General features: G+C 35.7%; 1 protein-coding gene across 4 annotated transcripts in view; it reads left to right on the forward strand.

Annotated features, from left to right (window-relative positions):
- Positions 1-24,606, forward strand: part of LAMA2 (laminin subunit alpha 2) — a 609,036-nt gene that overhangs the window by 262,184 nt on the left and 322,246 nt on the right. For all 4 annotated transcript variants that reach the window (XM_042939791.1, XM_042939793.1, XM_042939792.1 and 1 more), the window contains 3 exons: positions 404-564; positions 13,695-13,835; positions 16,169-16,342. In XM_042939791.1, coding sequence (XP_042795725.1) covers positions 404-564; positions 13,695-13,835; positions 16,169-16,342 — 476 coding nt within the window. The remainder of the gene's footprint in view (positions 1-403; positions 565-13,694; positions 13,836-16,168; positions 16,343-24,606) is intronic.

Raw genomic sequence — 24,606 nt, forward strand, 5'->3', positions numbered from 1 at the left:
CCCAGGCAGTTTCCATCTCATGGTAGTCTGAGTTATGAACCAACAGGTATCACAAGTCACTGCTTATTCTTCATCGAGTGTCCTCAGTCAGTTATGGAAATTAGTCCTTGATCATTGTGACAGTTTTTCTGTGACATTAGTTTTGGTAGATGCTTTGAGATTTTATCTTTTATTATTATTATTATTCTTAACATCTTCAATGATACCCCAAAATGCTGTGTTAGCGAATTGTAGCCAGCTTCTAAGTGAGCCTTATGCCTTTTGATTTTCTCTTTTCTTTACTGATATACATCAGTTTTCTAACGTTTGTGTCAAAATAGAATCTAAACGTTACTATAATTAAAACCTCAGGAACAAGATTATTTGTTTTTGAAGTGTTCGTATGTGCCTTGTCTTCCCTTAGGTCTGGCACCTGGGTCTTGTCATTGCAAACCTGGCTTCAGAGGCGTGAGTTGTGATCGATGTGCCAGGGGCTACACTGGCTACCCAGACTGCAAACCCTGTAACTGCAGTGGCGCAGGGAGCGCAAATGAGGACCCTTGTTTTGGACCCTGTAACTGCAAGGTGCGTTATACATTCTGGTAATGTCCACTGTCAAGACAGAAGGTCACTTTCCTTTGTTTCTCTGTTCTTCTGCGTCTGTTGGCATTAAGCAAATTGTAACAACTTCTCCTGTAAACCTCCACTATTTTATATTTGGCACTCATGTGTCTTTACAACCAGGCTCACTGCTGCAAGGCACCTCCCATTTGTCTAAAAACCTGCAAACGCATGAAGGCCAGGTCACCTTAAGAATAGGTGACATTTTATAGCAAAACCACTTTTCTCCCATTACCCATCTAGTCTGTTGACTTAAAAATAGACAGCACAACAAATAGCAAGCCTGAAAAACTACTGTACATTCAAATATACCATAGCTTTGTATTTAATTTTGAAAATAATTCGTCCAAGGTTGTATTCCAGACTTTTGAGTAATCTTCTGAAGTTTAAACCCAGATTGTCAGCAAATACCATATTCAAATTCTTCTGTTTTATTAGCAAAAATGTAAGAAGCCATAGTGGAATTGATTAAAGCCTCAGTATTTCCTCCCAAGAGTACTTTCAGAAATATGACTTTATTTGTTGTACATACCCCCAGCCTAATAGCTCATCATGTTAATGCCAAGGGATACATTACAGCTACAGCTTATACACATAGAGGAAATGGAGGCATGCACAAGTCTAAAATGATAGAATTGATTTCCTGTAGCTATAGCAATCAGTTCCAAAACACTGGAATTAAACAATGTTATCTACATTAGTTTAGAGAATGAAAAATCCATTGAAAACGTTAGAATGTCATACTGATATAAAAATGAATGTTACTCATTTTTTTTGTTGTTCTCAATCATGGCTGGAACCTTATGAAGAATTTTTATTCATTCATTAGTCTTACCTAGGAAGCTATAAATTATATGCTCACGTTTGTTGTATGTGTGCATGTGCATGCAAACATTAAAGTATAACACAAGGGGTGCCTGGTTGGCTCAGCTGGTTAAGCATGTAACTTCGGTTCAGGTGATGATCTCACAGTTCATGGGTTCGAGCTCCACATTGGGCTCTGTGCTGACAGCTCGGAGACTGGAGCCTGTTTCAGATTCGGTATCTCCCTGTCTCTGACCCTGTTCATGCTCTGTCTCTCCCTGTCTCAAAAATAAATAAAACGTTAAAAAAGAAATTAAAAAAAAACCCAACCACTATATATAGCAATTAAGAAAACATAAGCGAATGAACAATTAAGTGAATAGCATCATTACACGAGTTGCCTTTCAACTGTGTGGTACTTCAAATGGATGATTATAAGCTCTTATAAACTAAATTTTTTAGGGTAAAAACTTGTAAAAAACAGGTTTTAATAGACACCTACATAATTAAAAAAATCACTATATGCATATAGAAAATGAATCATATAATATGTATGCATGTAATGTGCTATAATTAATTACCTATAGCCCCTTGTTTATAAAAATAATAAATACCCAGTGTTCCAATAAGATATACATATAATTTAAATAGCGAACAGATATTTATTAATGTAGAAGGAAATGTGGTAGCTTGTTCTGTTTTACATAAAAATGATTTGATATAGGTGTGTCAGTTGATTAAAACAACATGGATCGATCAAAGTGGCATTTAACAAATAGTACTGTATTGAGCAGCTAAGATACTGGAGATTTAAATTCAAATAGAATTAGAATGAGATCTATGTAAGGGCTCATTTCCAAAATGCATATTAACCAGTAAACATATGCACATTTATTCCGTTACACTATTACATGTAATAGTTTTTCATAATTTTTATTAGGAAAAAGTATCATACTTAATGAAGTAGGTAGATCTTTTAAGAAAGCACTTTGTTATAAGGTCTTAAGTCTAAATATATTTCTATTATAACTTTTAAAACTTCTATTTTTTAAGTTTATTTATTTTTGAGAGAGACAGAGAGAGTGAGTGGGGGAGGGGCAGAGAGAAAGGGACAGAGAGAATCCCAAGCAGGCTCTGCACTGTCAGCACAGAGCCAGACACGGGGCTTGATCTCACGACTGTGAGATCATGACCTGAATCTTAATAGAGAGTCAGATGCTTAACTGACTAAGCCACCCAGGCTCCCCTATTTCTATTATAACTTTGAAATTTTTAGCACTCTGGTAAAATATCATACTGAGAAAAATGGGCACCACTTCTGGCACTTTAAATATAAGTATGCTGGATGAAACAAAGAAAATAAATTTGTAATCATGTTGATGCAGGAAAGAAAGGGAAAGCCCTCGATGTTAGGAATTATAAGTTAAAGGGAGGGAAAGCTCCCCTTTTAAAGGGAAATCTAAGTTAAGCATAAACCCAAGCAAAGCTGAGCAAGGAAGGTCTTAATCCAAAAATGCGGGTTAAAGTTTGGAGTTTGAATGGCCTCTCTGGGAATTGACATTAGGATTTGGAATCACAGAGAGAAATTAAAACAGAATTCACTTAAGCTTAGACTCTGGAATTGTCCCCTGACAGTGAAATAGGCACTAGAAAATTCCACCTGCAAGCTGGAAGTGGCAATAGTCACTTTCTTTTTCCTTTGGGGCTCTAGGTAAAGAAAAATTAGTGTGTGGTGAGGAATCAAACACCCAAACCTGTGTCTTTCATGGGAACAGGGTCAGTTTTATTCTCCCTTTATTCTAAAAATTTTCAACAAGTCAGGTGAGTGGTATCCCCATAGGAAAGAGAGTATAGCCTCACCTGATATTGAGCTCACCATAAAAGCGTGTACTGCACAAAAGGAAAATAACTACAAAATGAAATCAGAAGCCACAAAAGTCGGAATGTTTGTACACTAAGAACTAGAAAGAATCAGATAATCTGAAAGAATGTATAAACATAAGAATATATGAGCATATTTTTATGATTTTTATCATGATTTTTATCTGATAAAAATCATAAAAATATGTGGAAAATACATAATCATAAAAATATGATTCAAACATAAAACAATAACAAAAAGAATAGGAAAAAAACAATACAAGCTTTGGAAAAGAAGTCAATATCTACTTCTAGAAATAAAAAGTTGCATATAGTTGAAATTTAAAATTCAGTGAATGGGCTGAGCAAAGGTTTAGAAACTGCTTAATAAAGAATTAGAAATCCAGACCTGAGGAAATTACCTATAAATTGACATAGAGAGGTAAAGAAATAAAAATATGAGATCCTAAGTGGCATGGCTAATGGAAGGATAAAATTCAACGTAAGTTTAGCAGCAATCACCACAGAAGAGATTATTAGATGAAATAGGGGAGAAAGAATATCCAAGACATTATGGAGAGAAGAATTGTCAAGAGTTAAAGAAAATTATACATTTTCTGTTTGAAGAATATAAAAAAGAAATTCACCACCAAAGCTCCTAGTAGAAAGCCTGCCCACTGGTCAAGATTGAGCGAAAAAGTGTTAAATATATTAGATATCCTATATTTTTATCATACATATCATATGTACTAGAGACAAATATGTATCTATCCTATGTGCTAGAGACAAATATCAGATTATTGCTTGTGTTTACCATTCACAGCCCAACTTCATTGAAAAAAACTGCTCAATAATGCATATACTTTTTAGAAAGAAGAATATTCAACCCAGAAGAGAGTTCTACTGGCTTGCAGAATGCAAGAATCAACCTATAAAACACAATAACATTTCTATATATCAGTGATAACTAAATATAAAATGTAATGAAAATATTTAGAAAAGAAGCAAAACCTATATGATACCTAGAAATACATATTTAAAATGGAAATACTTTTTAAGGAGATTATCAAAGAACATAAGATTAAATCTTTATTTGATTTTTTTTAAGATAAAATTTTAAATGGGGAGGTAGCTAATACTATCCAATCCTGGTGAAAATCTGTAGAAATGGAAATGTTTACTACTGCTGTCATTTGGGGAAATTAGTACTACAACCTTAGGAAGGCAATAGGGCATCTAGTATTGTTAAGATAATGAAGTCCTATCAGTCACCAACTCCACTGTAGACATTCATGCGAAAGAAACGTGTACAATTTGTAGAAAGAAGCAAATGAAAGATGTTCAACATATACCTCCTTGTTATAATAAAAATTGTTATAAAAAAATTATGGGGTGCCTGGGTGACTCAGTCAGTTAAGCATCCACCTTTGGCTCAGGTCATGATCTCACAGTTCGTGAGTTCAAGCCCTGCGTTGGGCTCTGTACTGACAGCTCAGAGCCTGGAGCCTGCTTCGGATTCTGTGTCTCCCTCTCTTTCTGCCCCTCCCCTGCTCACACTCTGTCTCACACTCTCTCAAAAATAAACAAACATTTAATTTTTTAAAAAAATTTAAATAAGTAAAAAATGAATTTAATAAATAATAAATTTAATACAATATAAATTTAATACAATATAATATATAATTATATAATATTATAATATAATATTATATAATAATATAGTATTATAATATTATATAATATTATAATATATAATTATATATATTGTATATATTATATAATATAATATTATAATATATAATTATATATATTGTATATATTATATAATATAATATTATAATATATAATTATATATTATAATATTATATAATAATATAATATTATATATAATTATATATAATATAATTATATATTATAATATTATATAATAATATAATATTATATATAATTATATATAATATAATTATATATTATAATATTATATAATAATATAATATTATATATAATTATATATAATATAATAAATTTAATACAAATAAAAATTAGAAAAAATCTAAATATCCACAAATTAGTAAGAAAAATGAAGTGTAATATATTCATAAAATCTGACACAAGAAACAGTTCAAGTGAGTGAAATAGGTTCACATGTCTAAACATTGATTAATTTCGGAAACTTCGAGTAAAGTGAAGACAACTAATATCATCATGTTATCATTTGTGTAAAGTTGTAAGACATAAAACAATTTTATGTTGAGTAAAACACACAAATATAAATTTCAGAAGAGTAGTTAACTCTAGAGAAAATGGAAGGGGAACAGGACAGAAGTGAAGTGAGATTCAAATGTGCCTAAGTATTTCTTTAAAAATATATCTGAAGCATACATGAAAAAAATGTTAATATTTTTAACCTCTGGTTGTCATACATACTTTTCTGGTGCTTTAAAATAATTCCTAATTTAAAATGTCTTTAAGCAAAAGAAAATAAAATCTAATTAGAAAAGAGGTAAATGAAAATTTTAATATATATCAACTACTATCAATTTTACACATAGATTTTCTGTTATATTCTTGCTTAGACAATGATATTGATGAATACCATCCTCATTATATTTCAAAATATGAAAACAATGCTAGCTCAAGACATGAAAATAGTTACTAATTTTTATGCATTATTAAAATTTTTGAAATTTCTCTATCTTCTTGTGCATTAAAAGAGGCAAGCATTCTCAGATATATAAGTCACTTGAATGCAAATGCTCTTCGACTTTTGTATTTAAGTACCACAGGCTAGAAATTGGCTCTTTTGAAGTTTCGTGTCATGTTATCAAAGTCAGTTGGATTTCAGACTCTGATACATAATATAAATTGACCTTGATCTAGGTTGGAACATGTCCTTTTATTTTTATCAAAGTCTTATAATAGAAAGATAAGTAGTGAAGTAAAAGATTAGATATCAAAGTGTGTATTTCATTGTGCTTTGCTTTGGGTTTTTATTGCATTTTCAGTTAAGTCCTTACTGGACCAAAAGCTTTTGTGATCTGACCTTGGGCTCTCTTCCCAGAATTTTCTTGAGCTTCAGTCACTGTCTCCCAGCCTTGCTTACATTCTTTGAGGCACCAAGCTCTTCCTAACTCTGGAATTTCAGAGTCTATTTAGATGGGTGGGAAAACCTCACACCTGGCCCATCCCTTGGCTTAACTAGGCAATTTTCAAGGCTCGCTTCCCTTTCTTAGCAAAGCTGGGACCCTAGATCTCCCATAGATATCATGCTTCTGCCATAATCACTTGTAACATCTTTGTCTTTCCTTTATGATATCTTCACAACTTGCAATCTATTTAATATCTCACATCTGTTATATATTTTCTTCATCAATCAATAAGCTGACAGTAACTCATACATAAAAAAGAAGGTAGAAAGGAAACTAAACAATTGTGAAGATTTGAAAATCACTTAAATTGGCTGATTCATATTTCTTAATCTAGAAAATGAGGATATTAAATCCTTCTTACCTAGCTCTCAGTCGGTGAAATTATAGCAGTGAAGCCTTGTGCAAGTATAAGGGATCATCATAAATACCTACTCATTACTTTTTCTGTTTATTTGTATTTCTTTTTACAAGTAGAGGTAAGTTTTCATTCTTTTCCTCTAATTGGATTTTCGTGGTGTGTGCTAAGATTTTTAATGGTTTTGTATATTGCTTTTTTCCATTTCTATACAGAAATGATCACCTCATTAACTTGTTAGGCTCAAACCCTGGGCATTTCTACAAAAGGCTTTCAATTTATATATTTGATCCTGAATCTAAACTACAGATGTAAATTTTTTAGCATAAAAAAGCTCATATAGGAATTTGTCTCTTACAACACCCACAGTTAAAAAAAATTATGTTAATCAATTTTGTGATATTAAAAGCTGAACTTGTGAAAAGTGAGAATGATTTTCTTTTCTTTTCTCTGTCTCCCTAACCTACCCACTATTTATTATTATTTAGCCACAGAACAATGTACTTAAAGAGTAAGCACTCAACAAATAGTGCTGATTAGCTAATTATCCTTCTTTTGTTAACTTCTCTAAATACTAGGATGCATTAGAATGAAGGGCAAAACAGAGGAAAATCTGTAATTGACTACAAACACCCCCCAAAACAAGCATGACTGCAACATTCCTGAAGCAATTATCACAAAACATAACTTAAATAGTCACTGGAGATCCTCTTGGTAACTTTGTCAATAGAATTCCCAGTTGACTAACAATCACAGTTAAACATGTACTGCTGAAGTTGTACCTAATTTGTAAGAAGGCGGCTTCATGAGAATGGAGGCAGGGAAGCGATTGTGACTCCATTTCTCTAGAGAGACGCTGTGTTGAGGAAACTCTAGCAAAAAGAAAATTGGTGTCAACCCAACAGTATCTGACTTTAAGAAAAAAGAACCTTATAAGGTTTTACTAATTCAACTATGTTTTCAGAGGAAAAGAGTACCAAAGGAAATAGGGCAGTTATTATGAATATTTTGTAGGATGGCCACAACATATCTAATTATATACTCAGCTAAATATATTCTGTAGAAATATGTGTCTAAAGCACACTTTTCTCCCTAAAGCGATGAAAATTGGTTCTAAGAGGGGTTGAAGTACCATTTTCATTTTATGTATACGGCAAACATATTCATACAGTGTATTTGTACATAGAGTATATCTGTGGACTTAAGATTTCATGGTAAGGATGATTATGAAAAAAAAAATAATGAAAGATGCTCCTTAGGGGCTTGATAATAAAATCTAGGTTGAGAACCACTGGTCTAAAGTGAAATTGCACTTTTTTTTTTATTATCACCATATATAAGAGGATAAAACTATTATATGGATTAATTATTTATCATGGAAAAATAATTGACTATTATTAGTTGTTATTTAGTTATTTTAATATAACCAATTAGAATAATGGTTTAGAAACCAAGAAAGTAGAATATTTGGTTTTAAGACAATATGGTGATATAAGGGAACATTAATCTCTAGGATGGAAGTCTGGAGCATTCTGGAAATTACCTGTGTCATACGTTTAGATGTAAAAATGATCAATAAATTTGACTCTAAATAAATAATATATTATACATTTACTGGATTGACAAGAGCTGTCCGTTTGAATGAATGCTGAGAAAGGGTAGATTAGACTCCCTTTTGTTTGAACAGAACAACCTTTAAAAATTTTATGAAATTATATGTTAACTCTTTTCGAAGTTGATTAGTACAAAGGAGTGATAGAATAATAGCTAAAAGGGAGAGAAATCTCATAATGACTAAAAGAGCATTTAGGCTGGAAGTTGCAAACTCACCATCATTAGATATTGAAGATCAATTTCTTTCACACCTGTCTTATTTTTACTTCAGAAGCATAGAGGACTGTAGTGATGAATCCAGTGTCTGACTCAGGGCAAATACTCAGTAACCCTTTTAGGGAAGGGACTTCCTTCTACCTTGTAGTCAACGTGTTTCCCCTTACTCTTACTTCCTTTGCTATAATTCTCCTGAAGGCATTTTTCTATTTCCTCTGGCTTCTCATATAATGCTTTATATGTAGTAGCTCACCTATGATTTGATAATGAGTGAGTAATAATAGCAAATAAAGGAATAGTGAGAAATAATGGATAGAGGTTTTAATAATGTAACATTGACACCATAGTGAATTAAATTGCTCAAGAAATTTACCCATAAAGCAAATGACTCACTCTCAATCTGAGAATCAAAAATTTAAGTCCTGGACCATTCATATCAAAAGAATCTTCCAAAAATGAATCAAGACTACAATCAGGGCTGCTTCATGGATGGCATTGTTGACGAATAACAAAGAAGTTTTGAAAAAGCAATTATGTACCTGGGAACCCATAAAAAGAATTGAGACCCAAGCGGTCAAGACTGTATATGTTAGCACGCTACCAGGAGGTGGGGAACTTGTCTCTATGAAGGTTCAATATAAGTCCTGTAACATTATACCTTTGTGTTGGAATTGTGCCCCTTTAAAATATATTAAATATCAAATTGTGATTTCTTCTAGTATTCACTGTTTTGAAGCTTATGTTGTTTTAAAGAAAACTTTGGAAACACAATCCTTAAATAAGACATTACTTAGATATACTCTCTCAAGGGAGATTGGAAAAGGAAAAAGGAAGTAGAACCTAATATAACTAATTAATTCTATACAAGTTGAGACATGACCTGAAAGCAGAGTTCTGATGATCTAAAAATATTTTGTCACCAATACTTCGTCTTCCTGCCAGCCTCAAAACGCCCTTTTAATTAGACCATGAGGACACATATATAAGTAGGTACTATGTTCACCATATTTACTATTTACTTTTGGCTTAATATTTATCTGTTGAAGACCCTGAGAACAATCAGAACCAAGCATTTTTCAATCGAATGAATCAAGCTCCATCTGAATAGGAGCTATCACTCACTAAAGAAAAAAATATGGTGTAGACTCAAGACTAAACAAGTAGGAGTCTAGAAACTTAAAGCTGTGGCAATAAGCTGACATGCTGTGCAATCGTAAATAAGGTCTATTCAAATCTTATAGAAATGGATCATTACTTGTGAAGAGGGTTGAAGTGAGCATGAGGGTATAGAATAGGATTAGCTTGAGGACCTGTCAAAAGGTCTAAAATATTTTGGCTTGAAGATTTGTCACAATAAACAAAAGAAACTATTACTCTGGGTAACGTGTTTTTACAGGTATAATCACCCTATTATTTTTACCACAGTGTGTTGGGGCTTCCCAAGACCACACTCATTTTCAATGATTCACTAGAAGGACTCATAGGATTCTGAAAAGTTGTTACACTCATGGTAATGGTTTTTTACAATAAAAGAATATTGATTAAAATCAGCAAGGACAAAGGAGCATAGGGAAGAGTCTAGAAGTCACCAAGTGCAAATTTCCATTTATCCTTCCCAGTTGCATCATACAGAGAGTATTTCTCCCAGCAACGATGTACGACAACACTTAGGAAGTATTCCCAACCAAGGAAACTCACCCAAGTCTTCCTGTTCAGGGTTTTTATTGGGAGGTCAATTACACAGATAATGGAGCACTCCTATGACTGACCAGTCTCCAGTACTCCTAGAGATACAGTGTAGCTCATGGCGTCTGGTGGACAAAACTAGGCATTCACCATAAATTGCATTGTGAGCTAATAAATGTGGTGCAGGGTTCCAGGCAAACAACAGAAGACATTCACCATGAATCAATTGTTAGCATAAATTATCTGGTGTGACCCCTGGTCCCGGGTATACAAAGCTATTTTTATCACACAGAATATTACAAGGGCTTATAGGTTATCTCCCAGGAGCTGGTGAAGGGACAGTCTTTTCAGTTCAGTATCTTCAGGGTTTGAGCACTCCAAATGTATTGAATTAACCCTTTACTGCACCATGAGAGAGTTCTTTGTACCAGTGTTTCCCATTTCATAGCCATTTTGCTGGTTCTTGCCAACTTAAGTGCCTCAGGTATAGTTCTGGTAATTTACCTCCTGCTGAATAACTTAATTCCTAAGGGAAAAGGTCCCTATCTCTTCAGGAGTAGCCTTAAAAGTTCATTATATGCAGGCAGGGACACTGGAAGCCAAGTCCCCAACCAGTGCTTTGCATCCAGAAATATTCAGTATTTTTTTTAATGTTTATTTTTGAGAGAGAGAGAGACAGAGTGCGAGTGGGGGAGGGGTAGAGAGACAGAGAGACACAGAATCTGAAGTAGGCTCTAGGCTCTGAGCTGTGAGCACAAACAGAACCTGATGTGGGGCTTGATCTCAAGAATTGTGAAATCATGACCTGAGCCACAGTCAGAGGCTTAACCGACTGAACCACCCAGGCGCCCCCAGTATGTTTGTTTTGAAAGCATAAATGATGAATGAACCTTCTACTCTTTGAATTATTTATTGTTTCCAATATCATTGCTAACATGGGTCTCTCATTTTATCTCCTCCAATAGGTTGAATTTTTAAACCATGTTTCAAAATTCAGGTCAAATTTCACTCCTGCCACAAAGCGTCCTCAAGCCTTCATAGCACAATTAGTCCCTCCTTCTGTGTTCCCATAATTTAATTGATTAATGAGTTGCATGATCCTATTCTGCCTTGCTTTCTGGTGGATTGTAAATGTATCATTTTACTCAGCTCTAGATGTTGGCCTTTAAAGACACATACATTGGGAAAAAAAAAAAAAAAAAGAGAGGGCAGGAGCCAAACCATAAGAGACTCTTAAAAACTGAGAATAAACTGAGGGTTGATGGGGGGTGGGAGGGAAGGGAGGGTGGGTGATGGGCATTGAGGAGGGCACCTGTTGGAAGGAACACTGGGTGTTATATGGAAACCAATTTGGCAATAAATTGCATATTAAAATAAACAAAGACAGATACCTTGACCTATCCATCTTCATAGTCTCTAGAATCCCTACTCTAATGCGTTGCTTCTGGTTATTCATAAATTGAATATTGAAACCATTTAATCATATTTTTCAAGGTTATTTTACCAGGTTAAATAGAGATCAGGAATATGTAACTAATGTCTGAAAATTTCAAATTGTTGAACTCAGTCTGAATCTCACAGTAGTTGTACAAGCTTTCAAATTAGAGTAAACGAAAAGTAGATTAGACCAAGTGCATGAGAACACAGTGTACAGAACAGCTGCACTGTGTCCTCAATGGGATAAACTAAATTATAATTGTAGTGATATTTCATCTTTCCTGCCTGTGTACTCTTCTGAAGAGTCTCCCAGCTTCAGGGCTTTGGGGACTTATTTGTCACCACAGGTCTGAAATTAGTTTGATTAGTTTTGCTGACATTTATTATCTCAAACTATCTGAAATCTACCTTAGCAGTAAAAACTGGAAAGAATGTCAGTAGCAATGATTTCAATTTGTGTATATATCAAGACGTTGAAATTTGACATGTGAACACAGGTCATGAGACACCCCTTTGTTTAGGTTCCCAGGAATATAGAAGTGATTGTGGTCCCAAGTGGGTCATAAAAATTAACAGTCAAAAAGTGACTTTCAAATGCATTGTTCTCTTGGATACAAGGAGAACCACTTTATTTGTTTATTCTTACAAAGTTCACTTTTTTCACACTCTTTCTTGTCCTCTCTTCTATTTTTTCTCCTATGTTTTCAGATTTTATCAACCCTATCTTCTGCCAAATTTGGGTTTATTCAAAAATAATCTTATTAAACATCTACTATATGCATAGCACCTTGTGTGAATGAAAAACACAACCACCAAGAGATTCATTTAAGTTTAATAAAATTTTATTTAGCTAGTGCTCCGTGTTGTACTATTTTCTGATACTATAAAAATGAGTAGGATAAGGTTTCTACCTCTGAATAGATTATGGTATACAACTGGAGCGAACAATCCTGGAAGATATAGCTATGCTTTTTTGGTGGTTATCATAGAGCAATGTATAAAGGGCTATGGGAACACAGTTGAGAGAGAAGACCTCTAAGGAGAAGCTTCAGAATTAAGGTAATGAGGGAATTCAAGAAGAGGAAAGATATGGAGCCAATGCAGGTGTAAGAGAATATGTTTCTTAGAAAGCAAGGAGCCTTTATTTAGAAGTTATTAGTCAAGATTAACTCTTCTTTTCATTGAGAAATTACAGCTTTCCCCATTTTTTCATCAGATAATCAGCTTTCTCTGGCCCGAGTCCACAGTAGAGAGGCCCATCTATACACAAAAAATTTTTCAGGATATTGGGACTAGAATTAATGATACCAATCTGAGCAGTCACTGAACGAGATTCATTTTTTCCCACAATATTACTATATGATTAACTGGCTACTCCAATGCATTAAGGGAAATGCTGTGAAAATTAACCAAGCAAAACTTTCCTCTTTTTCTGCTTAGTCCCATCAAGGGAATCTATGGCCATTCACCCCAGTTTCTCTCCTTGCCAGATTCTTATGCTTGCCTCAAATATATGAATTTTTACTATGTAACGTAGAAAGGGTTTTGCCATCTGTATAATATCAACAGTCTGTCATACATCCATTAGTTTAATTCTCTAATTTTATCATACATCATGTGTTCTAAGCAGAAGTAGTTCAACAACAGAGAATGGTGAACCAGACTGACTCCATTTTAGTCAGTATGGCTTGCTGTTTGTATTTATCATGGTATTTACTCCACACTCTTGACATACGTGAAGAACAAAATTGGAGCTAAAAGCTACAACAAATTAGTATCCAATATCCCTTCCCATCAGTGTGGTTCGAAAAGATATAGCTTAATAAGGAGCTTTTGAGTAGATTTTTAAAAATATCATTATACTTTAAATTCGGTTGAGAGGTAAAATGAAAAATACACAGTGTATCTTCCCTAAACGGAACTAAATAAAGACAGTCCTTAATCTTGAAGGGCACCTGTGTTTCTATTTATAGGAGAATGTTGAAGGTGGGGACTGCAGTCGCTGTAAATCCGGCTTCTTCAACTTGCAAGAGGATAATCATAAAGGTTGTGACGAGTGTTTCTGTTCAGGGGTTTCAAACAGATGTCAGAGCTCCTACTGGACCTATGGCCATGTAAGCAATAGCCTTTTCATTCTGTACACAGTTCCACATCCCTCCTTGCTATTGTTCTTTTGTAAGAAATTAAAAAAAAAAAAATTCTGGTAGTAAGTTCCTCTTAACAGTTATCACGAAACAGTGATGGAATTTTCTTTCAAATGCTATTTGCGTACCTTTGATCAAAGACTTTAGGGTTTTATTTGTAGCAGTGTGTGGCCTGGAATCTCTTAGAAGTAACAAACATTAGCCTTTGCAGTGTCCATGATTACTATGTGAGGCAGTAATGGAATTAACGTTGTTATATAGCCCCAGGGGCAGATGATTCAATAGAGAGAAAGAATCAGATTGTGATATGAAGAATTATGTATTCCATTCACCAATATTTTTGGTATACAAATTAAGAAAAATTGCTCCCCATTGCTTTTGCAACTCTTCACAGTGGTTTGTGTCCCTATAGAGGAGGTATGAGAGGAAAATGGGACCCTCAGGGAATTTCGAATAGCCTGTGTGGCAGCTCTTAAGACTGCAGAGTGACAGGAAACAAGCTACAGAGAGAGAAGCCTAGAGGAGAATGAGAAAGTCTACCACCTGGGGTTGAGAATGCAAAGTTGGATTCTTATACTTGGAGAGCCACTGGAGGATTTTTATCAGGGGAGTGATTTGACCAGAGTTGTGTTCTACAAAGATCGTTATTTCAAGGAACTACCTTTCAACCACTCCTTCCGCTGTAATATTTTGAATAGTTTCTGACTGTACTCTCATTTCTGAATTTGAATCCATACACCATCAAATATATTGCCTCCAGAGCAGATTGCACAGAACCAACAGCAAATAGACATCTCTAGCCCACTTCCTCCTCTGTTTGTAGAGTTTCACTCCACCCTCTAGACTGCTCCGTTAACATATCAAAGTTTCTTGATTAGCGGAAGAGCAGAAGTAGCACTCAGCCTTGGTGTTCAGCATCTAGGTCCACTGACATTTCCATTTCAGTCAGCTTTCTGGTAAGAACTTCCTCTGAATCTCACTGGTCTGTCCTAGAATGCCTGAAGGATGCTGTTGGAAAGGGGGAGAGAAGGAAATAAGTAGCCTCTATCTGAAGATCTAACTAGCCAATATGTTTTTATTTGGTCTTTCTCTTTGGACCATGGCAGTTCCAGCAACTGCATGGGTTTGGGAGAATCAAATGACCTCTACATGAAAAAAAATTAAAAATACTTCATGCACATATTATCACCATCACTATTCTGCTCCCCATCACCCACAACACCAAGCCACTCATACACATCTAAGTAGGCCCCTGGTAGCCACAGAGCTCAGTATCTTGTGTTTTGTCCCAGCTAGGTAGGACAGTCTAAATTAGAATTGTAGCTGTATACCCACTCCTGGCCAGAGTCTAAAGATGGAAAAGCAAATCACCGCGTGTGTTTCCGATTTTTCCTTTAAGGCTCCTTCCTTTTCTGGGACAAGGATCTAGGCTATGAGTTTCTGTAGTACTCTGACCCCATGGGAACGACTAGGTATAGTATTTTGAGCTGTGGCCATAGCAACAGGCTGGTGGATTCAAATGTTCTCAAGCCTCAAAATCGAAATTTAATTAAGGGGAAGGTTGGAAATACTAAATGAAAAGCTACCTTTCATGCACTTGCATATTGTATTTCTTTTCTTCCTCTGCTTTACAAATATATGTAATACCTTTTGGAATATTATTTTCCATAAGCAACAGGAAATTATTAGCGAAATGGAAAATATGAAATTGAGAATCCAATTGTCTGATAATTTGTATAACATTATAATCATCGTGTAACTTTGAATGAATTTCTATTTTTTAAGAAAGAAGTATTTGGAATCATAACTTCTTAAAAGCATTGGATCGGGGCACCTTAGTGGCTCAGTTGGTTGAGCATCTGACTTCAGCTCAGGTCATGATCTCACTGCTTGTGGGTTTAAGCCCCGCGTCAAGCTCCGTGCTGACAGCTCAGACCCTGGAGCCTGCTTCAGATTCTGTCTTTGCCTCTCTGCCCCTCCCCTGCTCGTGCTCTCTCTCTCTCAAATGTCAAGTAAAACATTTGAAAAAATGTTTTAAAGCATTGGATCAATAAAACTAGATTATTCCGTATTACTATTCAAACTCCTAGAACCATCAAGAAAATAATGAGAACCTATAATGAGTACATATGATAAATTTCATATTTTCCACAACTCTTATATTTTTCTAAACTTTTATAGTTTTAGGGGGTTTTTTTTATTTCCAAAAAATTGACACTATATGGAATATGGAAGAGAAAGAAAAGGATATGACTTTTGCTTTTGTTTTTCCTAAATAACAATGATTGTGTGTTTTCTTGAAGATACAAGACATGAGCGGCTGGTACCTAACTGACCTCTCTGGCCACATTCGAGTGGCTCCCCGGCAGGATGACTCAGAGCCAGCTCAGCAGATCAGCATCAGCAGTGTGGAAGCCCAGCGTTCCCTGCCACAGAGGTACTACTGGAGTGCACCAGCTCTGTATCTGGGAAACAAAGTAAGTCCAGACAGTGCTGGCTTCCTGCCACTTTGCTTTAGCTGATCAATGACGAGTTTCATTAAGTATTTTTTTTAAGAAAAGTCAAAACAAATTGATGGTGTGTTGTGTTGCCAGAAGCAACGAGATCAGTTTTAGTTGGGTATTTCTCCCAGGATCCATGGGAGAAGTATGTATACCAAGAGTTAACGGGCTATGGCATCTGTAGGTCACAACTTTACATAGTTGGTGTTCTGTACTCACTTGTTTTTTGGCAGTTTCCAACTCATTTTTATGCGAACTTTTTGAATGAATGACTAAACTAATGAAGACTCTAGGATATTTTTGCAAAGCCTCTCAGATGATTTTGCAAAACCAACTATAAATATTGAAAGAAACTGTGTTGCATTTACTTGAAATAGCTATTTTTCTAGAGTTGCCTATGGTGGGATGCTTACTGGAGTTTTCGTCATCTGTGTCTATTTTATTTCAAAACTGATATTCAAGAGAGCTAATTCTTCTATCTTGCATGAATGTTAATTGGAAATGAAATGTATTACATAACTAACTTAATGCTTGCCATGAAGTCTATGTAAACAACATATTTCCTGGAGCTCAGAGAGAAAACTACCCTAAAAGAAGTGCCAGGTTGAAAGCCCGTTTGTTTTAAAGCCCACCACACACATATAAAAACATACACAGATAAACAAATGTAGCAGTCTTGGAAATGCAGGTGTTTTTGTTGTTGTTGTTGTTGTTGTTCTGTTGTAGATTAACTCTATCTAGATAGGTGCCTTAGCTTTTACCATTTTATTTTATTTTGCCTAATAATTTGTTGGAAACCAATTTGGTACAGTAATTCTGTGAAAGTTAATACCTTATGGGCTGATGGTTACATCACTAATCATATCAGAAACTGCAGCAGTCACAGAAAAATCCCTTAGCAAACCGATGCTGTGTAAGCCTGTATGTTTTCACCTATAGGATTATTGTGTTACTTTGGAAGAAATTTTCTTTGATTAAACAAACAAAATATATTTACTGTTAGTGGTTCTCTTGCATGGCATATGACTTATTGAGGAAGAAAAACTTAGTAGTTCACATGTTAGTGAACACAAACTGGTTGGTGGTTTTAGCTAATTAAAAAAAATTAACTAGTGGCCAATTTCTTTCTTTTTTTTTTTTTTTTTAAGGTTTTTAATGTTTATTTTTGAGAGAGGGAGACAGAGACAGTGTGAGTGGGGAAGGGGCAAAGAGAGAGGGAGACACAGAATCCAAAGCAGGCTCCAGGCTCTGAGCTGTCAGCACAGAGCCCAATGCGGGGCTTGAACTCAATGCCAGATCATGACCTGAGCCAAAGTCGGACACAACCGACTAAGCCACCCAGGTGCCACTCTTTTTTTTTTTAAGTGCTTATTTATTTTTGAGAGAGAGAGTCAGAGTGCAAGCAGGGGAGGGGCAAAGAGAGACGGAGATACAGAATCTGAAGCAGGCTCCAGGCTCTGAGCTGTCAGCACAGAGCCTGATGTAGAGCTGGAACATAAACTACGAGATGATGACCTGCGCCGAAGTCAGATGCTTAACCCACTAAGGCATCCAGATGCCCCAACTAGTGGCCAGTTTCTTATTTTGAGCAGACTTCTAAATGCTATTATGAATAATGTGTTAATGAATAAAACCCATTTTTCAATGAATATGTACTTTAAAACAGACAGTGTATATTGTATAAAATTCTACAGCTATAATAAAAAATCCAGTTAAACTTATATTTGCAAGGTCTTTTACAACAAAAAGTCATTCCATCTTGTTCTATTTTGGAACCTCCTGTATTCCCAACAAGAATAAAATAGCACATAAGTCTTGAATATCCACAGCTTAAAATTGCCAATAAATAAATAAATAAATAAATAAATAAATAAATAAATAAAACATAGATAAACGTCCAAATTTTTTCTGCTCTGAGGAGTTCAGAGAAGAGCCTTGGGTCAAAATTGGATGAGTTTCAAAGGTCTTATTTTTCTTACAATAGTGAAACTTATTTAATAGCTTATCATAGAATATTCTTAACCACATTTTCCATATTTTTTCTTGGGTCATATGCGTTTTCTTTCTGTTGGCTGAAAATCAAACTGACATAAGCATGGAAGCTAATGGGATATTAAATAACACCAGAGCAAAGAATTTGGACATCCTGTTCCTAGATGTTGGTGCCCAAAGATAACTTCCTTTATCCTGGCTGAACTGTTCCTTATAACCACCCACAACGAAGCCCTTCATATTCCTCCACAGATCATTTTCACTTCAAAACACTGTGCTTCCCTCCCTCTCTAACTTTTTCCTCCCTTCCCCTCCCCCATGGTCTTCTGTCAAGTTTCTCAGGATCCACATAAGAGTGAAAACATATGGTATCTGTCTTTCTCTGTATGACTTATTTCACTAACCATAAGAGACTCTTAAAGACAGAATAAACTGAGGGTTGATGGGGGGGTGGGAGTGAGGGGAGGGTGGGTGATGGGGATTGAGGAGGGCACCTGTTGGAATGAGCACTGGGTGTTGTATGGAAACCAGTTTGACAATAAATCTCATATTAAAAAAAATAAACACTCAGCCGGGGGGGGGGACCCACTGTGCTTGCCTCTGCTTCAATTTCCACTCAGTGAACAAAATAATGGTAACAGGGTGTGCAAATTGTTTGAATACGGAAGACATTTTTTAATGCAATGTGGAAGCCCTTGGTGGTTTACTGTCAGATATCTCCGTATGAATGAAACAATTTGCCTTAATAACTGAACCATATAAATCTTTGATACTACAATAATACTGCAAGCTGTCACAAATTACCACCGTACATCTTAACTGCCACGTCACGTCACGTAAATTATAGTCATGGTGACATGCTTAGCTTGGTTGATTTAATATCTTGCTAAGGAAATGGAAAATTGTAGGGCCTTGTTTATAAATTCAATAAAGCCACTTCTCTAAATAGTTGAGGCTAAATTCTTTACCAGTAATTGCTGTTCAGATCAGAGCCATTGCCAGAATCTGACAGAAATAGTCTATCAGGAAACCAGTACATCTGCTTGGATACTGAATTTCATTTACACCCATGACCAGGAGGCTGTGGGTATATCATCCCACCTCCGCTTTTTTAGTGTTAATTCCAAAGTCAAAAAAAAATATTTATGAGATGCTATTAGCTTTGCTAAATATTTGTGTAACCAATTTTCAAACATATTCCAAAGCGCTTGGTTAGAAGGCTACTTCTAACAGAAGGGAGATGTGCTATGCTTATTCTGTTATAACGAAGATGCCACATGCCGTTCTTCCTTTTTTTTTCTTCAGGAACCTGACTCCAAATAATAAAACTGCTCTCACATGGGATACACTTTGCTGACTGAGAGGCCCACCTGATTGTGATAAAACTCAAGAACGCTAGCCAGTCGAGCAAAGGAGTATTTTTTATCCTAAGACACATTTTTATTGACTGCAGACCCTCTTTGGAGTCATGAGGCACACATAACTGAATATGTGTGTGTGGGGGGGGTGGGTAGTCATGAGGCCTGGAAAATCTTAGCACATTTTTATACTGCCCGTTCCATTTAAATATTTTCACCATCTCCCTTATGAGTTAATTCTTCAATAGCAATCTTGAAAATGTTTTTTCTCACATGTGAGTGAATATCTAGCACAATTGGCACAATCAAGCGTTGGTTCCCCCTCACTCCTCATTTTAGAGAGTCAAGGAGGATTAAGTCAGCCACCCAGAGGGTTGTATGAGGCAGCATTTCATTTTCAAAATGCTTGGCAAATGTTAATGCTTGGTTGTAGGGCACTGGTTTACGCATGGGACTAGGCAGGAATGGAAAGATCTAGAGGGCAGAATCCTGCTGGTTTGCTACAGGCTACAGCTATTCAGAAACAGTTTGGGTATTTCAGAGTTGGAATAATTTACTGCTTTAGTAAACTAAGTGCTATTGGAACACTGAAATAGTCATTTACTTAAGGTTCCCCTAGTGGTCTGAAATAGTGCGACTTCCAAAAGCAATCGTCTCTGCATCTGTAAAGTTCCCTGAGAATCTGGCTTGGCCTGTCTACTCTTCCCGCATTACCATTCAGGTTTACGATTCTGTCTCTGAGCATTATTAAATTAATCTTATGTGATTTGTTCTTCACAGAACAATGCTTGTTTTCTACAACATGACGTTGTCGTTTTCTGTTTCTAGCTCAGAGAAAGAAGCTTTTAAATTGTTTCCTCTAGTTGCCAACAGTACCTATAGGCAAGCTTAAGATGCACATTATAAGTCTGCTGACAAAATAGCATCTGGCTTCTAAAAGAAATCTCTGGTACTTCCTTGTTGTGCTTGCTTGACTTTCAGTTCCATCTCTCAGATCTCAAATTGAACCTCTGGATTTGAAGGAGACTGATGTTTGAGATTTACAGGGTAGGGTCCTTCTTATCACATAAAAGGAGCTCAACTAATACTTGGTGATTAATGCTACATAATAACAACAACAGCAGGCTGTTGTTGTTTTTTCCAAATAAAAGGATGGAGCTATTATTTATTTGTTTACTTATTTATTTACTTATCTGGGTTTTTTAAAGTATTTAAATTCCAATTAGTTAACATACAGTGTAATATTAGTTTCAGGTGTACAATATAGTGATTCAATAGTTCTATACCACACCCAGGGCTCATCACAAGTGCACTCCTTAATCCCCATCACCTATTTAACCCATCCCCCCATCCACCTCCCCTCTGGGACCCATCAGTTTGTTCTCTATAGTTGACAGTCTGTTTCTTGGTTTGCCTGGCTTTTTTTCCCCGATGATCATTTGTTTTGTTTCTTAAATTCCACATATGAGTGAAATCATGACTCTTGACTTAGGATTTATGTCAGCGTTGAAAAATTATTTCAAACATGGTTAAAAAAAATTAAAAACTAATAAACATAATCCAATCTCCTCTCAATTAAGGTATTGTGGGGCGCCTGGGTGGCTCAGTCGGTTAGGTGTCCAACTTCGGCTCAGGTCATGATCTCACAGCTTGTGAGTTCGAGCCCCGCGTCGGGCTCTGTGCTGACAGCTCAGAGCCTGGAGCCTGCTTCTCATTCTGTGTCTCCCTTTCTCTCTGCCCCTCTCCTGCTTGTGCTCTGTCTCTCTCTGTCTCTCAAAAATGAATAAATGTAAAAAACAAATTAAAAAAAAAGAAGGTATTGTGTATGTGGGAGAATGGCATGACCATAAAAGTAAATAGGACAAATCAACGGTGATTGAATTTTTATTCCATGAATCAGATCTCATTAAGAATGATTTGATGGGGCACCTGGGTCACTCAGTCGGTTAAGCGTCCAACTTCGGCTCAGGTCATGATCTCACTGTTTGTGAGTTCCAGCCCCACATCAGGCTCTGTGCTGACAGCTCAGAGCCTGGAGCCTGCTTCAGATTCTGTGTCTACCCCCCTCCCTCCCTCCCGTGCTCATGCTCTGTCTCTCTCTGTCTCTCAATAATAAATAAATGTTAAAAAAATTACAAAAAAAAAAAAAGAGAATGATTTGATAATAGAGTAGTACCAGGAAGATTTACTGCCTAGAACTAATCAAATGAATTGTTAGGGGTACATGAAGAAATATATTTATTAAAAACAAACAAAAAAGCCGAGCACTCACTTGTTGCCCATAGCTATAGTAAAGTCTACTATGCAAAATTATCCCACCTACAAGGTCAAACATGCATATCTCCCAATCTTCCCTAACCCTATCATAAGAGTATCTTGATATTTTTTAAATTAAATGTATAAAGCACTAATTTTAGCACTGCAAATTATTAAAGGAGAATTTTAATATTCATATGCATCATTCTGTTTGTAGCACCTTATAACGAAGTACAATGAGAACAAAGATCACTGTTTCCAATTGAGCAACTAAACATGCACTAAATAGGAGAGCATTTAGTTTAACAGCAATTTGATGACAAAAATTAAGGAGTTTACTTAGCAGTAATATCAATCTCAGTTAACTTTAGGATAGTTACCAAAAAGTAGCAAGTGAAACAATTCCTGGAGCCAACACAGAGCTGGTAATAGTTCATTTTCCCACCACCTAAAATGAAACATCTTTATAATGGAGAGGACATCAGGTAAAGTACTCACAGAATATTATCTTAGTAGAGGGGTTAAATTAGTCCTACACTACAGGCTGCTCTAAATTCACCCTAACAAATATTAAAAGCAAACCTTAAAAGAAACCAACTTGCTCCAACTAAATTAGCTGCATGCCGGAACAAAGTCCAATACTACTTAATTACAACAAAATCCAACACCCAACACTATAAAATCAGCATGCCTGGCATCGAATCAAAAATTACCAGGCATGTAAACAAGCAGGGGCATATGAACCATAACCAGGAAGAAAATCAGTCAATGAAAACAGTCGCAAAAACGACAAGAAGATCATTCCAAGGCATATCTGAATTGAATTATTTAAAAAAAGAAAATGAGAGAGACAAAGAGAAAATCATAAAAGCAGCCGGAGGGGGGAAAAAGGCACATCATGTACAGAACAACAGAGATAAGAAAGATAGAAGATTCTTGTCAGATAGGATGCAAACCAGAATACAGTACACGAATATTTTAAAGTATTGGGGAGGAAAGAAACAACAACATACAAAAAAGCAGTCCAGAATTCTTTAGCAGGCCAAAATATCCGTGAAAAAGGAAAGCAAACCAAGAGTTTTTCAGAGAAATAAAGGCTGAGCTACTTTTTCACCAACAAATTACACTAGGAAAAATGTAGAAAGTTTTTCTGGTGAAACGAATATGATGCCGGACGTTTGTCCCTACAAAAAGAAATTAAGAGTATCCAAAACAGTATAAAATAATGTTTTCTCCACTGATTGCACCTAACACAGGACCTCCGGCTAGTCATCTCTTTAGCCCTGGGGCTTACCACAGTGGTTACTGAATGAATAACAAAACACACAGACTTAAAATAGAATTTCAAGTATTCTTTGTACACAATTTTTTTGAAACGATGCAAAGGAAGTCTATGCCATACGAAGAACGTAAAAGTTTTTCCTTCTTCAACCCCTATCCCTCATCCCAAAACCAAAGAAAGGCAAAATCATCAATTAGAGAATTTCAATCAAATCTTAATGTAAAGCTACATTTTTTTCTATATCTTCTTAAATAAAACTTTATATCGTGTTTTATGTGCAGCTCAGTGGAGAACCATAGGGAAGTGATTGATTGTTGATTCTGGTACACTAGCCCTAGCTCTTGTGGGACAGACACCCGGGATTCTTTAGTAGGTCAGTGTTATACCATTTTGGAACCTATCATAGCTAGAGTGTTCTTTATATACTGGGGTTTTTTCGTCTATTTTTTTTTTTTTTTGTTTTTTTTTTTTTTTTGTTAATAGTGGAAAGGGAAAGTCTGCAGGGAAGGATGGGAGACGGATATGTGTAAGGGGAAGATGGCCTAAAGACAAAGAGAGAAGGTGGCCATCTCTAAGCCAAGAGAGAAGTCTGGAACAGATTCTTCCTTCACAGCCCTTAGAAGAGACCAGTCCTGCTGACATCTTGATTGTGGACTAACAAACTCACACGTTATTTTCTTTCTTCGTTTTCATGAGAATCGATTGAAAGGGATTAATTAAGTAAGGAGAAGTCATGGTCAGTTATTCTTAGCATTTTCATCCCTATGCCTTTCACAGATCTGATTCAAATTCTGGATATCTACCTTACTAGTTTTATGATCTTGGACATATCCCATAATTTAGTTGAGTCTTCCATTATCTGCAAAATGAGAGTTCCAGCCTTAGAATTGTGCAAAGCCCTCTAAAACACCCTTAGCACGCAGAAGCTGTTCACTAAATGTCAGTTTCTTCGTGAATTTCTATAGTTGTACACTGTAGGAATTTATATGTATCAGAGATAGTCTTTATATCAATTAAAGATGTTTGTTGCAGAACACTTTGACCCCTATTTATTGCCATCTGACAGAGCATCTGGTGGTGGTAAGGGACAAGATAACATTAAAGATAAAAATGGACAATCAGAGAGAGTTCATTTTAGCAAGCAAGTAGATTACATGACTTAAGCAGCAGCTTTGCAGATGTGAAAAAAAGATCAGTTAGCTAGCTTTTTGAGAAACCTGCCGAGCATTTGCACTTTATCTTGAAAGTACCAAAATAAAGCCAACAATCAACAATCATCGCTTCGTGTCTTTCCAGGAAAATAGCTTGATAAGTATCTTACCACTCCTGTTTCACTGAAGGCCTAGTATATA

Source organism: Panthera leo, chromosome B2 (genome assembly GCF_018350215.1).
Source record: "Panthera leo isolate Ple1 chromosome B2, P.leo_Ple1_pat1.1, whole genome shotgun sequence".
Taxonomy (NCBI): Eukaryota; Metazoa; Chordata; class Mammalia; order Carnivora; family Felidae; genus Panthera; species Panthera leo.